At 50.2% G+C, this 16,906-nt stretch overlaps 1 protein-coding gene across 1 annotated transcript; it reads left to right on the top strand.

The window, feature by feature from the left end:
- The first annotated feature begins 2,488 nt into the window (after positions 1 to 2,488).
- Positions 2,489 to 7,982, top strand: LOC123936975. Its single transcript, XM_045997462.1, has 3 exons — positions 2,489 to 2,670; positions 2,758 to 3,083; positions 7,724 to 7,982. Exons 1-3 carry the CDS (start codon positions 2,489 to 2,491, stop codon positions 7,882 to 7,884), a joined length of 669 nt encoding a protein of 222 aa, XP_045853418.1. The 3' UTR covers positions 7,885 to 7,982.
- Positions 7,983 to 16,906: the final 8,924 nt, after the last annotated feature.

Here is a 16,906-nt window from a genome sequence, read left to right as displayed (position 1 = left end):
CACCATCCTGATCAAAATACCATTGGTATTTTTCAAAGAGCTGGAACAAACAAACCTAAAACTTGTATGGCACTAGAAAAGACCCCGAATCACTAAGGAAATGTTGAAAAAGAAAAACAAAACTGGGGACATCACATTGCCTGACTTCAAAGCTGTTATCACCAAGACAGCTTGGTACTGGCACAAAAACAGACACATAGACCAGTGGAACAGAGTAGAGAGTCCAGATATGGACCCTCAACGCTAGGGTCAAATAATCTTCGACAAAGCAGGAAAAAATACACAGTGGAAAAAAGATAGTCTCTTCAATAGATGGTGCTGGGAAAATTGGACAGCTGTGTATAGAAAAATAGTCCTTGGAAAATTTAGAAAATTCAGTCATTGCTCTGGGGCCTGTCACACCCCCCCACCAATACCTTTCCAGAACAGCTAAAGCCTTCGTTGTACATTTATGGAAACACAGACCATCCCCAGAAACTCCGGCATCACAGGACGCCCTCCGTGTGCTTCTTTTGTCAGGAATGGCAGCTTCCAGAATCCAGACTGGCCTAGAACATTTTGAGGAAGCTCTCGTGGGCTCGGAACACCCTCCCCGCCATTCCAAGCAGGGACCAGTGGTTCTGGCCTCCCTCTGGTGATTTAGAAAAGTCCCCCAAGTCTCAGGAGGGTCCCAGATGCTGCTTACACCGTCCATGCAATCAGGATAGTTCCTCGGCCCGGAACTGTACCGGCTCTGACAGGGCGGAGATGCCCTGCTTTCGCCTGTAGACCAGCATACGCGGTTCCGGGCCCTCAAGGGTTCTTATAAACGTTTCCAGAGGTGGACAGGGAGGCTTTCTCTAAGGTGCCTGTCTGCACAGAAACTTTCAGGAAACTTAACCAGTTTCAGGAGTTTTGGTAGAGAGAGTATGTTCCAGGTCAACCTGGGGGCCAAGGAAGGGCTCTTGACCAGAAACCTGGACAGTTTCCCACTCATCTGAGCCCTTCCAGAATTTTCTGTCCTCAGGACCCCAGGACCCGAAGCTCTGAACGAGATGCACAGGGCTGCCTTACAAAGCCTGCCCGAGCCTCTGAAGTGTCCTGTGCTTCCCGGTCCTGGCGCGTCGGAGATACCGCGCTGCGCTGGAAAGCAAGGAGCCTGGGATCTGCGGGCCTGGCCTACCCCGTCTGCAGGGCCTGCTTTCCGGAGGGCTCGCTCACAGGAGGCCTCACTCCCTCACCAGGGAGGCACACACCTCCACACACTGGAGGTCTTTGTCCAACGGAAGCTCGTTCCACCCAGAGTGAGGGTCGCAGTCACTCAAGCCCGCAGCTATGACCCCTCTCACGACCCGTGAGAACTCACGCCCCAATGCTGGCGCACACCAGCGCGGTCGGTCTGGAAGGAGGCCGGACACGGGCGCGGAGGCTGGCGGGGAGCTGGGGAAGAGCAAGGCTGGTGGCTGGCCTCCAGCCAACTCGCTCTTCCAGATCTCTGCACGGCATTGCCCGTCACGTGGGCACTCCGGGGGGAAACCCTGATGCCTCCTGTACACTGTTTCTCTACACACGTCACTGTGGGACTGAAGTTCTACTCAGACTGCTCGCCCTCCCCCGCACACTCACGCTGTCTGGGTCTGGAGTCTCATCTGGCCCCTGCTCCTGCAGCAGCCTTCCTCCAAACCCAGGCCCCTGGCAATCTAGTAACCCCCCAGGTCGGTTTCTGAGTGTTGTTATAAAACCGGCATTTCAGGGGCGCCTGGGTGGCTCAGTGGGTTAAGCCTCTGCCTTCGGCTCTGGTCATGATCCCAAGCTCCTGGGATTGAGCCCCACGTCAGGCTCTCTGCTCGGCAGGGAGCCTGCTTCCTCCTCTCTCTCTGCCTGCCTCTCTGCCTACTTGTGATCTCTCTGTCAAATAAATAAAATCTTTAAAAAAATAATAAAAAATAAAAAAACGGCATTTCATTTTGCACAGACTGAGATGTGTGCTTCGCCCTTCCACACTGCACACACGCGTGCACACGCATGTCGCTCAGTCACGAGAGCCGAACGCCAGACGTACACTAAGACCAGAGAACTTTGGCTTCTCTGGCACTGGAACTAGAAAGAATCTGAGGGAGGATCCGCGTTGATACCTTCCAGCGAGAATTCCAGACGAGGTTTCAGAATAATCACGGGGCGACTGGTTAAAGCCGGCTTGCAGGCTCCGCTCCGCCACACCAAACTGGAGACGCCGGAAGTGGGTCTGAGCGTCGGCTCGAGCAAGCCCCCCGCCCCGTTGGCTTCACGCGCGAGCGTGATGAAGAGCCCCGGGTCTGGCTTCCACAGAGCGCCTCGCTGTAGGCGCGGGTGACGTCCAAGAAGACCGTCCTCCTGCCGAGGTGCCCGCCTCCAGACGGCGCTGGTCCGGAGACGCGGCACCTAAACCCACACCCTGTCCCCACAGTCGGTGGCATTTCACTGCCCTGCCTGTTCCCCTCCACGGGGAGGGGTGGAAGGTGACCGCAGGATGCCTGCTGGAGCAGGGAGGCGCGGTCCCGGCGACGACGACGAGCGCACCCTCGTGGGGGCGGCAGGGGGCGCTCTGCGCAGGGCGCACGCGGGCCGGAGAGCGGCGGAGCGGAGCCCCGAGGGCGCTGGGACCTGCAGCGAGTTCATCACCCGCCGGGCCGGGCTCGCCGGTTTCAGTCGGTCCCGACCCGGAGGACCGGCTTCTCACGGGAACTGACCCCGGGCGGGCTGCTCGGGCCCTTTGATCTGCGGCCAACGCGTTTGCAGCTTCCGTTCCCACGCGCCGAGCTCTGCGGGTCAAAACGGGGCGCCACCGCCTCCTCAGGAACGGAGCGTCCGACAAGACAAGGATTCCCGGTTTTCTCACGAAGGCCCCCGCGTGTGCACCGCGCCCCTCCGCCCCCGAGTGCGGCTAATGAGGTACGGAAGGGCGCTTCTCGCCCAGACAGACAGACACACGCCGCCGCCCCAGACAGCCGCAGACGGAAGGGCTCGCTGCCTCTCGGAAATGCGGCCGAGCCGTCTCCTGCCGGCCGGGCGGCCCGCGGCGCTCCTCGTCACCGCGCTCCTCTTTGCGAGCCGAGTGCTGCCAGGTAAAGGGACTTCGCAGAAGCCTTGCTGCCAGCCCAGTGCCTGAGACCTTAGGGGGCCGCCAGTCGTAGGAGCAAAATCGCTGCCACCTGCCTGGGGCCCCGGGGGCTGAGACCTGCAGGCCGCGGCGTCCTGGCGCCCCCAGCAGCTCTCAGTCAGATGACGTGAAGTCAGGGGTGTCTCAGGTCCTCCAAACCCTCTTTGCTCCATCACTGAAGTGGATTTGAATTAGGCGAGTTCACCTGCAGTCTCCAGATCTGGATGACCCCCCAAATGGGGCAGTCTTCTAGTAAACCTGGGTTTCCAAAGTCCCCCACTTACTTGCAGCCACAGAGCCGGGGCCGGCAGAGGGATGGGCAAGGGCGGCTCCTGGAAGACGCGTCCAACCCTTTGCTCCTCTGTACCGCTGGTCTCCCGCGCTTGACTCTGGCCCTCGAGGCTCCATCCCAACCCCTGGTTTTTCTTCTCCTTTTTAACGTCCAGTCTTCTGCCGCAGAACTTAGCCACAGGCATCAGAAATGACACAGCAGGGGAGTGTGTCCCCCTTCACTCAGCCTGCAGGCATGCGTCACACAGGTGTCAGGGGGCCTGCACAGACATGTAATGGGGGGCCCCTCCTCACTGTCACCCGAGGAAGGCACCGGACACCCCAAATGGGTCATTCCATTTCCTAGAACTCGGGCATTAGAGTCAGGGAGGAGGAAGCAACTTCCTGCTCTACGTCGTGTGGAATGTCTTCCCCTCCCTGTTCCTGAGAATTCCGGGCCTCAAGGATGAGGAAGGGATGGGAAGACGGGCATAGATGTGTGGAGGAGGACTGTCCTGTTACAGCTGAAAGGACTGCTGACAGGCTTTACGTTGTTTGCAAAAAGATGCTCCCCGAAATTTCCGCCAGAAAACGTAATGGGAGGCATGCCTATTCCTGGTGAGCCCCAACTTTTCCAGCTAGCTCTGCATCTTAAAGGATCGCCTACTGCTAACCGGCCGGGGGCTCCTTCAGGCTTGAGGGGAGGGTGCAACTTATAAGGCAAACGCAACTTGGCTTCAGAGAGCTAGTCTGGAGGAAGGCGGGGGGGGGGGGGGGGGGGAGAGCTTCCGGTGTGGAGAGACCAGGGGTGGGAAACCAGTTCAGGTGATCAGATACCCGTTAGGCACCCCCAGTAGGGGACGCCCCTTCTAAGAAGCAGGCATATAAGGAAGCTAAGATGGCGCCCGACTCCTGAGAAGTTTGGTGGCTTATTGCCCCAGGGAGGGCCACCAAGCCCCGAAAGAGAGCCCTGGCCTGGAAGTAGGAGCGATTTCCCCAGTGAGGACTAGACATGATCAAAAGAAAGACAAAAGCCCAAAGCAACACAGGTTTGGCGCTGCAGGCCGTGAGCCTGGGAAGGTCTGACTGGAGGCAGGCTGCAGAAGGCAAGTCACGGAAGCATTCAGTACGGAGAGGCCCGGAGGCTGTCTGTCCGAGGCTTTCATCCGGATCTTTCCTCTGGGAATATTCTGTGGCGCGTGTGGGCAGTCTACCCACTGACCCACCCTCACGAGAGTTCTGGGTGAACAACGGTCAGGAACTATACCCCCGGGGCTGGGGCTAAGCTACCCCAGCCCGCTGGGAAGAGCTAATACAGAAGAGCCTCGCGGACCACATGACGAATTAACTGGAAAATGCTTTCTCTTGTTTAAAGGGAAGCATAAGTAGTTTTTAAACAAACGCAGAAGTGTTCTTTTAAACAAAGCAAAAGAACATGTATCCTTGTCACGATGAGCACCAAAGCTGTGACAGGTACAGACACCATAGAATCATTCACGGTCAGTGATAAGATTCAAAAAGGTCTTGATGATCTAGTCTAGTTATCGTGCTTTGGAGAGGAAAATTCCAGGCCCTGAAAAGCGAGTGGCTCCCCCTCGCTGGAGGAATGAGCCTTCTGTCCCTCGGGGCACAACCCTCACCTCCCCGCTTGGGGTCCGTCGTGCTGCTTCCCTTCTCTGACTCTAGAGTGGGCGAAGATGATGCCAAATCCCATGACATGAACTCAGGAGCACACGAAGCTGGCGACGTCAACTCAGGTAAGTGACCACGTGGCTTTGCTGGAGGCGTCTGACGGGTGCATGCCAAGCGGTCGTCCTCCGCAACCACGTGGCTGGGTGGAAGAAACTCCCTGCTCCGGAGATGAATCCCGTGCACCCAGTCTCACAGCTTTCACCCGAGCCTTCCGAACTTTGAAAACGAATTCATTCTGGGCTGCTGCTGTTTTCACGGTCACTGAACCAAAAGAAAGGCGAGTAGTGCGATGGTGAGAAAAGCGGAGGCAAAGGCATTTCCGCCACCCGTGCTGGGAGGCAGGAGCTACGGAGCAGTCGACGTGGGGGGTGGGTCTCCCCTGCTGCCCTCAGGTCCATTTGCCTGGGACTGAAGCTCTTCTTTTGGAAGCCGGGAGAGGAGAGGGGGATTCAGAGTGGGAGCAAGAGGGGGAGTACAATGGGGCTGAGGCCACGGAAGTTTTACATCTGGCCAGCACCCCTCCCCCCGACCACAGCATTAGGTGAGCTTGGACAAGTCGCTCCCTTTCCCTGGGCGTCATTTCCTCGTCTGTGAGAAAACTCGTGAGACCAGATCCTCTCGTGTTCCCTGTGACTCTAGCTTCTGTCTCCAAAGCAAAGAGCTTGATACCACATTGTGCGATATACACGATTCACTAGCAACGAGTAAAACAAGTAAGAAAAATGCCCTTAATGGGACTTGGATCCTTACACGAGGACAGTACGTCATCTTTTACAAAGCTCCTTGCGATCGGAAAATGTAATGCTCAGGAGTCAACCTCAGCAAGATCGCACACGTAGCACCAACACATGGGAACAACCAGCTTCCACACCGGCGTGTTCCCAGAGGGACAGCGGCTCTGATCCGTGACTCCCTCACTGATACCCGCGGGACACCAAGCCTTCAGCCGGGTTCCGGTGGGGACAGGCGGGGACAGGCTGCAATTCCTGTGCCCAAAGGACTCCTCCTCAGGGGACACGATCCATCAGGGAATGGAAGAAGTCCAGGAATGACTGATTCATCTCACGGGACAGCTCCTGTCACTGCTTCTTCGCCCGCTGCAATATCCTCCTCCCCCTGATCCCAGTGGCAAGGAGCCGGTTTCAGCCCCCGGGAAATGGGGCCTGTCTACGGACAGCAGCTGAGTTATAGGTAAAAGGGAGAGAGGCACGGTCTAGGGAATGAAAAGCTTAGACTGCAGCTCGTTTCTACATAGTGCTCAGCACTTAGTATGATGACGGATTTAAAACAAAACTGGGCACCTGGGTGGCTGAGTCGGTTGAGCGTCTGACTCTTGATTTCAGCTCAGGTCATGATCTCAGGGTCGTGGGATCGAGCCCCACACTGGGCTCTGCACTCAGTACAGAGTCTGCTAGAGATTTTCTCTCTCCCTCTGCCCCTGCCCTGCCCACCACTCATGGGCACATTCACACGTGATCTCTAAATAAATAAATAATAAAACCTTTTTTAAAAACCCCAAATAAAAAACCCCATACTCTTATAATTATTTCTCAGTTCACATTTTCAGTAAAAATCCAATGTTGATCTTCCCATCCATTAATTAGCTCACTGCCTTGTGAATACTCAAGAGTTAAACTCAACCAAATACATTTGAATTTCAGCTCAATTCCTTCCACGGGGATTTACTGAGTATATTTCAAGGACTGGCCTTTGTGTTTCAAGGGACAGACACCTACAAGTGGCCTGTGTGGGCGCCTCTCTTAACGTCAGCCAAGAGCTTAAGAAGTTGTCCTGGAAAAGGCGCCCTTTGTTTTGGAGATGACTAGACAACTCAGAGGGGCCCCCCTTCTGGGCCCGAGCACCACACCGTGTGGCTCAGCGCCACAACAGTAAGAGAACACAAGTCCAATACTATTCGATGTTTTTAACAAGCGTATTCATGACCCCACAGGGACACTCTCTACCACTAGGGACGTGGGCATGCTGTCCCCCTCACCCCGGGAAAACACCCTCACTGATATTTCTCTGAAGTATCTGCTCCTTCCAGATCCATGTTCTAGGTCCTTTTTTTTTTTTTTTTATTCATTTGCCAGAGAGAGACCACAAGCAGGCAGCGCAACAGACAGAGAGAGAGGGGGAAGCAGGCTCCCCGCCAAGCAGAGAGCCCGACGCGGGGCCCGATTCCAGGACCCCGGGGCCATGACCCGAGCCGAAGGCAGAGGCTCAACCCACTGAGCCACCCAGGTGCCCCTAGGTCCACTTCTGAAAGATACGCACGCACAGAGATTCCTCTAACAAGGTCAGCAGCACAAGACTGCTGCTCCGCTGACGGTCTCGGCCGCCAGTGACCGGGGATGGGGAGGAGGAAAGACTGGCATCTGCGCCCGCCCCACAGACCTTCTGAGGAGACGGGGTGGCCCAGGGCTAGGCTCTCGTTACTCAGATGCAGCCAATAGCACCTGCTTTTCAAGAATGCCCCAAATCCAAACTTTGAGTGAAAGCAGATTTTTTAAGCACTCGTTTAAGAAATTAAATAACAACAACAATCTGCCCAAGATTGTTTCCAGACACTCCTCGTAGCAGGTAATTCCATAAAATTTCAGGGAGACTTAAATAGCTACAATAATCCTCTCTCCTGTACAGCCGGGGGCAGATTCAAGGAGGTCTGTGAGCGTCCAAACGGCTCCTGCCAGGAATTTTGCATTGAATCCGAACACCAGGTGGGGAGATGTTTAAACGGCCAGTCGTGCTGCCTGCCCACAGGGAACGAGCCCGTCATCGAGCCAACTACACCCAAGGAATGATGAACTCTTTCTGAAGCTCTGAGTTTCTGCAGGTGTTTTATTCTCTATTTTGTGCACTCTGTCTCTTATTTCTGTCTTCTCCCGGGGATTCTTTTGAGTCCAAAATAAATAATAAAGCAAAACTAACAAACATAAGACCTATTTTAAAAATTCATATTGGAGGTGCCCCAGTGGCTCAGTCATTAAGTGCCTTTGGCTCAGAGCATCATCCCAGGGTCTTGGAATCAAGTTCACCGCCCATCAGGGAGCCTGCTTCTCCCTCTGCCTGCCACTCCCCTGGTCATGCTCTCTTTCTATCAAACAAATAAGTAATATTCTGTTTATTTATTTGACAGAGAGAGATAACGAGAGCCAGAACACAAGCAGGGAGAGTGGGAGAGGGAGAAGCAGGCTTCCTGCCGAGCAGGGAGCCCAGTGTGGGACTCCCTCCCAGGACCCTGGGATCATGACCTGAGCTGAAGGCAGAGGCTTAACTGACTGAGCCACCCAGGTGCCCCTAAATAAAACCTTTAAAAAATATAAAAAAATAGAAATTCATATTGTTCATTTTCAGCCCATTACTGTTTGGTTCCCATCTTTCTATCGGGTGTGGATGAGCTCCCCCAACCCTTCACCTGAGGACACTGTTCCCCCTTCCACTGGGAAAATGTGCTACCCCATACCATGCAGCATAGTGGGTCTCCCTCCCTGACAAAGGGGCAACATACAGGAAACTTGCACAGTCAGATTCCCCCACGTCAGTCAGCCCTCACCGGAAATCTGAATCACGGGCAGAGCAACACCCACCAGATCCAAGACAATCCTACATGCTTTCCCGAGGCAAGGCTCTGGCCTGTCCTCGTCTTCCTGGCTGAGATCCATGGAATTTCTCATTTGGCCACATTTTACTGGGCACAATCACTTGGCTCTTCCTTCCATCCTGTAAAGCACAGCACTGCCTCCTAGGCCTGCCCTAATGAACTGCCACAGACTTAGTGGGCTACCACTCATTATCTGACAGCTCTGTAGGTCCGAATTTAACTGAAGACCCAATGACATGGATCTCAACGGGTCAAAATGAAGGTGTCCACAAGGCTGAACTCCCTTCTGGAAGCTCTATGGCTCCCTCTCCCCATGGCTGGGACAGCAGCCGTGGACTGCCCTGTGCGACATGGGCAACCAGGCTTCTTCACCCATCTCTAAAGCCGGCAACGGGCTTGGTCCTTCTCACATCCTAACCCTCAAAACTTACCTTCCGCCTCCGCCCTCTTCCATTCTTGTCGGAGCCTTGTCATTACATCAGGCCCTGCTGGGTAAGTCCAGATCCTCTCCTATTTTAAGATCAGCAGATTAGGGGGGCGCCTGGGTGGCTCAGTGGGTTAAGTCGCTGCCTTCGGCTCAGGTCATGATCTCGGGGTCCTGGGATCGAGTCCCGCATCGGGCTCTCTGCTCAGCAGGGAGCCTGCTTCCCTCTCTCTCTCTCTCTCTCTGCCTGCCTCTCTATCTACTTGTGATCTCTGTCAAATAAATAAATAAATAAATAAATCTTAAAAAAGAAAAAAAAAAAAAGATCAGCGGATTAGCCTCCTCATTTCCACCTTCCACCCCAATGTCCTTTGCCATGTGAGGTGACATGGAAACAGGTTCCAGGGATGGATGGATGAAGAAAATATGATATGTGTGCACAGGCGCGCACGCGAGCGCGAATATCATTCAGTCACAGAAGTAAGGGAATCCTGCCATTTACAACAATATGGATGGATGTTGATGACGTTATATTAAGTGAAATAAGTCAGAAAGAGCAAGACAAAAACCGTCTAATTTCACTTATATGTGGGACCCAAAAGAAAAAAAAAAACAACAACACTGAACTCATTGATACAGAGAAAGATTGGAAGTTGCCAAAGGCAGGGGTGGCAGTTGGGTGGGGATGAAATGGGCAAAGGGGGTCAAAAGGTACAAACTCCCAGTTATGAAATAAATAAGCCCTTGGGATGTAATGTACGGCACCATGTCTACAATTAATAACACTGTATAATTACACAATATTTTACATTGTATATGTGTTTATACATCATCTATGTAATAATTATGCAACAATTATACTGTAATAATAATACTCAGTACATTTGAGTAAATCTTAAAACTTCTCATCACAAGGAAACAAAATTTGAAACTCCGTGTGGTGACGGAAGTTCCTGAGACTTGGTGCGGCCATCACGTCACAACACACATACAATGAATCATCATGCTGTACACCTGAAACTAGTATGATGTTATGTGTCCATTATATCTCAATAAAAAATGTCTTTTTCAGTTATCATTAACACAAGAGGACACTCCGTAAACATATAAAAGATCTGAATAATACTACAACTAACTTAATCTAATTGATATTATTTAAAAAACTTCACAGGACTACAGCAGAAAAAACATTCTTTTTAAGTGTGTATTTACCCATATAAACCACAAAACAAGGCTTGATAAACAAAAGTATCCAAATCATACAAGGTGTGTCCTGTGACTCTAATAGAAGTAAAGTAGAAACTAATATTCAGTATTTGGAAAATTCTCATATATTTGGATATTAAACAATACATTGAATAAAAGTGAGTGAGCAGGGGTGCTTGAGTGGCTCAGTGGGTTAAGCCTCTGCCTTTGGCTCAGGTCATGGTCTCAGGGTCCTGGCATTGAGCCCCACATCAGGCTCTCTGCTCCGCAGGGAGCCTGCTTCCCCTCCTCTCTCTGCCTGCCTCTCTGTCTGCCTGTGATCTCCATCAAATAAATAAATAAAAATCTTAAAAAGAAAAAAGTGAGTGAGCATTTGGAATCGAATAAAAAAGAAGAGAAAACATCATTATCAAAATGTGTGGAATAAAGCCAAATTAGCATTCTGAAATAAATTTATAGTCTCTATATGCTAATATTGTCAAAGAAGAGCAAATTAAATCTAAAACAAGAGAGTCAGGAGATTGGGGCGCCAGGGTGGCTCAGTCGGTTAAGCATCTGCCTTTGGCTCAGGTCGTATTCCCAGGTTACTGGGATCGAGTCCCACATCAGGCTCCCTGCTCTGTGGGGAGCCTGCTTCTTCCTCTCTCTCTGACCCTCACCTGTACTCTCTCTCTCATGCTTTCTCTATCTCAAATAAATAAAATCTTAAAAAAAAGAAAAGCAGGAGATTAATAAAGATAATAAGAGAAATTAATTAAATAGAAAATCAATAGGGAAGAAAGATGAGATCAACAGTTGGTTCTTTGGAAAGAGGAATAAAATGTACAAACCCTTATAGGCTGGTATGAGAGACAGTCAGTGGAGGAACCGAACACGAATGACCAGTATCAGTAATGAAAGAAAGGAACCAGATCCTGCAGATCTCAGGTCAATTAGCAGGTCTTCTAAGGCACAGCCTTATGTCATTATATCCAACAACTTTGACGAAAAAGGGTAAATTCATTAAAAGAAACAAACGATCAAAATTTACCTAAGAAATAAAAAAAGGCAAAACTAAATGGACAGAAGATAAGTGGCTGTCAGTGGCTGGGGGCCAGAGCACAAGGACGTGAGGAAATTTCTGGAGGCAAGGGAGCTGTTCTGTGCATGTCTGTGATGTTGGCTACACAAATACATGCATTTTCAAAACTCACAGAAATGTACACTAAATTCCGGGGGTGCCTGGCTGGCTCAGTTGGAAGAGTGTGTATCTCTTGATCTCGGGGTCATGAGTTCAAGCCCCATGTTAGGAGTAGAGATTACTAGAAGAAATAAACTCGAAAAGGAAAGAAAGAAGGAAGGAAGCAAGGGAGGGAGGAAGAAAGGAAGAATTGTACACTAAATTCTAATGAATAAAATTTCACTGTGTGTAAGGTGTATCTGAATAATTCCAACTTAAAACAAATATTATCTCTGTTCTTGTCTTAGGGTTTTGGTGCTCCCTTTATCTAACTTCTAATAACTGTGCCTTTTTATCATTAAGCGTGACATGCTGGAATTCATTTATTAAGAATCTGCTGTATTTCTCCACCTGAACATGGCCTTCCCGACTAACCGTAGCTTCCGCCCCCGTAACTTCCCTGTACCTTTGAGGCCTGGCACAACAGCAGAGGCAGATGAAAACCTGGAGGAGAGCCAGTCACGCAGAAAACCTACCTCTTCCTCTCTCACAGCCCAACGTATAAAGCCCTGAGTGCTGATACTGGGCGGCAGAGACAGAATCCCGTCTGGCCCTGTTCCAATACAGTCATAGAACCTTAATTTCTTCCCAGGTTCATTCAAAGTCAGCTACAACCCCGTAATCCTAGAGTCAAACCTCAGCCCTAAGAACTGGTCCAAATAGCCACAGGAAAGCAGATCTTGCATCAGGATTTAGATGCCATTAACCAGAATTTTTTTGTTTTTTGTTTTTTTAAGATTTTATTTATTTGAGAGAGAGGAGTGTGAGAGAGCACAAGAGCAGGGGGGGAGCAAAGGGGGAAGCAGGCTTCCCACTGAGCAGGGAGCCCGATGTGGGTCCCACTGAGCAGGGAGCCCGATGCGGGTCCCACTGAGCAGGGAGCCCGATGCGGGACTCGATCCCAGGACTCTGGGATCATGACCCGAGCAGAAGGCAGACACTTAACCGACTGAGCCACCCAGGTGAACCCATAACCCGGAGTTCTCAACGGGAGGAGGTTTTGCCGCTGGCACATAACTGGCAATGTCTGGAGACGCTTTAGTTCCGGCCACTAGAATGTGCCCCCGCCGTCTAATGGCCGGGGGCCGGGGTTGGTAGCAGCACCCTGCAGTGGACGGGAATGACCTTGAAAACAGAGAACTGTCTACTGCCAATGTCCGCAGCGCTGGTTAAAAGACTGCTCTAGGCTTTGACACGGGGCTAAGAACCAGAAGAGCAGAAGTGGATAAATATTCTGCCTCAAGAACACGCTGCAGCCTCCTGAGGGGAGCCCAGAGCGCCTGTAAATAGGCATGAGGCACCCCCCCCCCGCCAGCCCTGCTCTCCTCGACATGGTGGGTTTAATTAGTGGACATGCAGCACATGAAAGTAACTTTTGGACCCTCAGCATAATTACTGATATTTTTTATTCTTACAGACTGTTTCTCTCTTGTTTTTGCTTCTCCATCTTTTCCTACGCCTGACAAATTCCTGGCCTGATTAGAACCAGGTCTGATTTTTCAAACAAATCTGATGAATTCATTCCCAGTTCCATATGGAGTCTTTGTATACTGCCATGGAGCTTAGTTTCTCTAAATGACTTAAAATCTGTCAAAGAAACTATAAACGGATTTATAACAATCACATAAAGCATCTGCACATCCAAGAAAATTCTGACTGTTCTAAATGTGGACCACTGTGGCCATTCTGTTCCTAAGTCCCTCTCCTCCGGGCGACGCTGGGTGGGACAGGGACCAGGCAAACTACACTTCCCAGACTCCTTCGCTGACCTGCTTCCAATTAGCTCACCACAAACCATAGGTGCTGGAGCGTGGAGTTTGGGGAAGAGCAGAACGGGCTTCCTTCCTCACTTCTGCTCCTGTCACCACTGCCACCGCAGAAGCGGCCAGCCACAGCGTCCCCCTTCCTAGGCACTATGAGAACCAATGTCATCATGGCCTCACAGAGACATTGGCGACTAGTTCCTGCCCCTTCTGCATAGGTCTGAGGGTTGACACTGAAAAAGTCTCTCCTCGGCACTCCGGGGGTGCCCACACCAGCTGGGCAGTGCGCCCCTCCTCAGAGGCCTGACAACTGGGGGACCGCTCTGCAGGCGTCTGGTCTCTTCCATTTCATTGCCTCCTGAGACGTGGCACCTGCTGCTGGCAATTATCTCTGGGTAACCCAGCACTCCCTTGAGCCCTTCATTACCTGTGTGTCAAATCCGGTTTTAAATACTAGTTCAAATACCTGTTCAAAATACTAGTACATCCTAGTCTACAGAGTCCCGACTGATATGACTCTACCTTTGTGGCTTCGGCTACCGCGCTGTCATCCTATAAACCTGCAAGACAGGCCCCGTCACCTAATGGATGCAGCGACAAGGCATAATGAAGACTACACTTCATCACTCACAACTGACAGAGCAAGTGGGTGAAAAACACATTCAGACTCTAGAGGATCTAAAACAACAATTTGTGGAGTAAAATCTGGAAGACCTATGTCCCACTTGAAGCATTATAAAGTGGAGATACAATTCAATTTCTCTTTTCTGCGGGACACAAAGAAGACCTGATCCAAGATCCTCAGTCATCCTAAGTGCAAACAACAGAGACAAGTACGTTTGCGGATCATGCAATGTAACTAGAATTCAGTAACAAAATGAAAACTAAGATAAGAAAGCATAAAATAATTCAAAAGTGTCCTTAATAACCAGAAAGGAAATAATCATGAAGGTCCTCCTTATACTGGCTTACCTAGCAGAGAAGCTAACATTCCCACATAGTATATAGGATTATTATGAAAAATAATGTAAAACGTACAATTCTATTCAACTAAATGGAAGGATAAATCTGGCAATGACTACGTTCCCGAGTGTACCCACAGAAACATAATTTTCGTGTTTCGCAATACTCTGCTAACAAAAGACCATCACTAAAAAACACTTAGATATCTATTTAAATACCCACCAAGTATTTTAGTATTAAAAAAAAAGCACTTAAAATGTCAGTTTCCTCATTATTTAACATGTAACACACAGTAGGTCCATATATATAGCAGTACACAACAAAATCTGACAGGAATTATGTTTCCTTCTACAACTGCAATCAGCAGTGTTGGGGTATAAAGAAAGAATAAAGTGATATAGTAAAGGTACAGAATGAGTGAAACTAAAATTTAGCAAAATAACAAAAAAAACAAGCAGATATTTTTAAATAGGCAGTGGTACGGTTGATTGAATGAGGTTTGCTGGTGGGAGGAGAGAGACAAGACAGTGATCATCGCTGGGTTGGGGCAGGGTGAGTTGAGCAGAAGAGAAACAGCCACACTGGGAGTGAATCAGAAAATGCAAGAGATTCACCTAAGCTCAAATCCAAAGACGTGGTGGACAGCCTTTTCTTTCTGGCACTCAGAGCTCGGAATCTCTGTGATCTGTCTGAACAGATCTCTGTGATCTGAACCGTGATCTGTCTGAAGCTCAGAGTGAAGCAAAGAGAGGAATCAAAGCAAAAGCTCTCAGTAGACACTTATTTGCTGTCTTTCACTGTCTTTTGATAGCTCCTGATGACTGGAGATGGAATTTGTATTGGAACATTGTAATGGTTTGTCCTCACTTCCTCATTATGGTTACTGCCAAGAGCACTGATTATTTTTCCAGCAGGATCTACAGTGTCTCTTACAGCTTTATCAGGAAGTATTCATTGATCTTCCTTCTTTCAACAATGAGCGTAAAGTTGAAGAAATAAACATCAAGTGTTTGTTTATAACTGGGATACTGCTGAACCAATGATTTTTCTCACGATATTTCTTTATTCTTTCTCTCTCCCCCATCCCATCTCTCTCTCAAACAGACATGTGCACATACAAACTCAGATGCGTAAGTGTGTGCAAGGGGTACAGGATCATTCGTTCGGTGACTTTACATACGTGTATACCTTCGCCTCTTTAGCCGGTGACCGGAAGAGCCCCGAAACGCAGCTCTGCCACTGCGGGTGTCCTCACACCTGAACTCATGCCCCACAGAAGCAGTTTTGGTAGAGGACAGATGCGTACTTGCATTACTGGCTATCTACTGTTGCAGGAGATATTATCCCAAACTTACCAACCTAAAATGATGAGCATTTACTATCTAAACAATTTGTAGGGTGAGGCACAGGTCAGTGCCTTGGGCTTGGGGGCTCTGATGAGGTCGCTGTGCAGCTTTTGGCCTGGATTAGAGGTTCCTCTGAAGGTGGGGCTGTGGGTAGAGGGGGGAATCCACACCTGAGCTCACCCATGTCACTGCTGACAGGCCTCACGTCTTCATTAGCTAATTTCTAGTCACCGGTCCCTTTCCATAAGGCAGCTCAGAACAGGGCAGCTGGCTTTACTCAGAGTAACTGAATAAGCCAGTGAAAGGGCTTTAAAGGGTGCCCAGGATGGGGAAAAATGGTCTTTTTATAACCCAATCTAGCAAGTAACATGTCTCCCACCTGCTGTCGCCTACTCACGCGTCCCATCTCTTCTAAGGAAAGGAGCTGCACAAAGGCATGAACACAAAAGGACTCGGATCAACTGGGACCGTCACAGAAGCTGATGGTCACACCCAACAGAGCAGACTTTCAGCCAGAGAGTGCAATTTTGGTTAAAACAAAGTACAATCATCATAACGCTTATTCTGCCGAGATGGCAAAGGACATCTATCCTGGGAAAAGTTTCCCCAAGTCTTTAGCTATGATTGAATTTCAGTCGCAGGATTCCAAGCAATTTAATTTTTTTATACTTTTCAGTGTTTTCTAGATTTCCTATCATGCCAGGTTTTAATGATAACATGAACATTTAAAGAAATAATAAAAATCTATGAAAAAGACCACAAAATCTAAAAAAGAAAAAAAAAGGTTACCGTCCCTGGAACGGTGTTGCTGTGAAGAGAAAACACCGCACTGTTCGGCAGCATGCTCGGCAGGCAGGCAGGCATCATCCTTGTCCTGAAGCCTCCCCGACATTCTCACTGCCCCTTCCCACGCCCACGCCTCGGCAGAAACAACCCGGAAAATAACCACTATGTCTGCCGGGTTGTGTCCATCACACACCTGCTGCCCACACGTGCTTCAGTCTCCATCCCCGGCTCCCCAACCGCCATGGGTCCCCCCACGCGGCAGATACGCAGCCTCGAGCCGCGGTCCCCGCGCGCGGACACGGGGAAGAGTGAGCGCCGCGGCCAGCGAGGACGGCCTGGGACACGGACAGCGTTACTCCTGCCTCCTCATCCGTGAGTTACCACCGCCTCCATGTACTTTGGCCCCTGACATTTCCTGTGGGAGACTGGCTTATCCCCTCCTCGCTAGGCTCGACTAACCAAGAGCAAACCACAGGCCCGGGAGCGTCATAAATAGGCAGGAGCTGCCACGCTCG

Source organism: Meles meles, chromosome 2, assembly GCF_922984935.1.
Source record: "Meles meles chromosome 2, mMelMel3.1 paternal haplotype, whole genome shotgun sequence".
NCBI classification, from domain to species: domain Eukaryota; kingdom Metazoa; phylum Chordata; class Mammalia; order Carnivora; family Mustelidae; genus Meles; species Meles meles.
The sequence above is the reverse complement of the archived record's forward strand: the minus strand, read 5'-3'. Positions and strand labels throughout refer to the sequence as shown.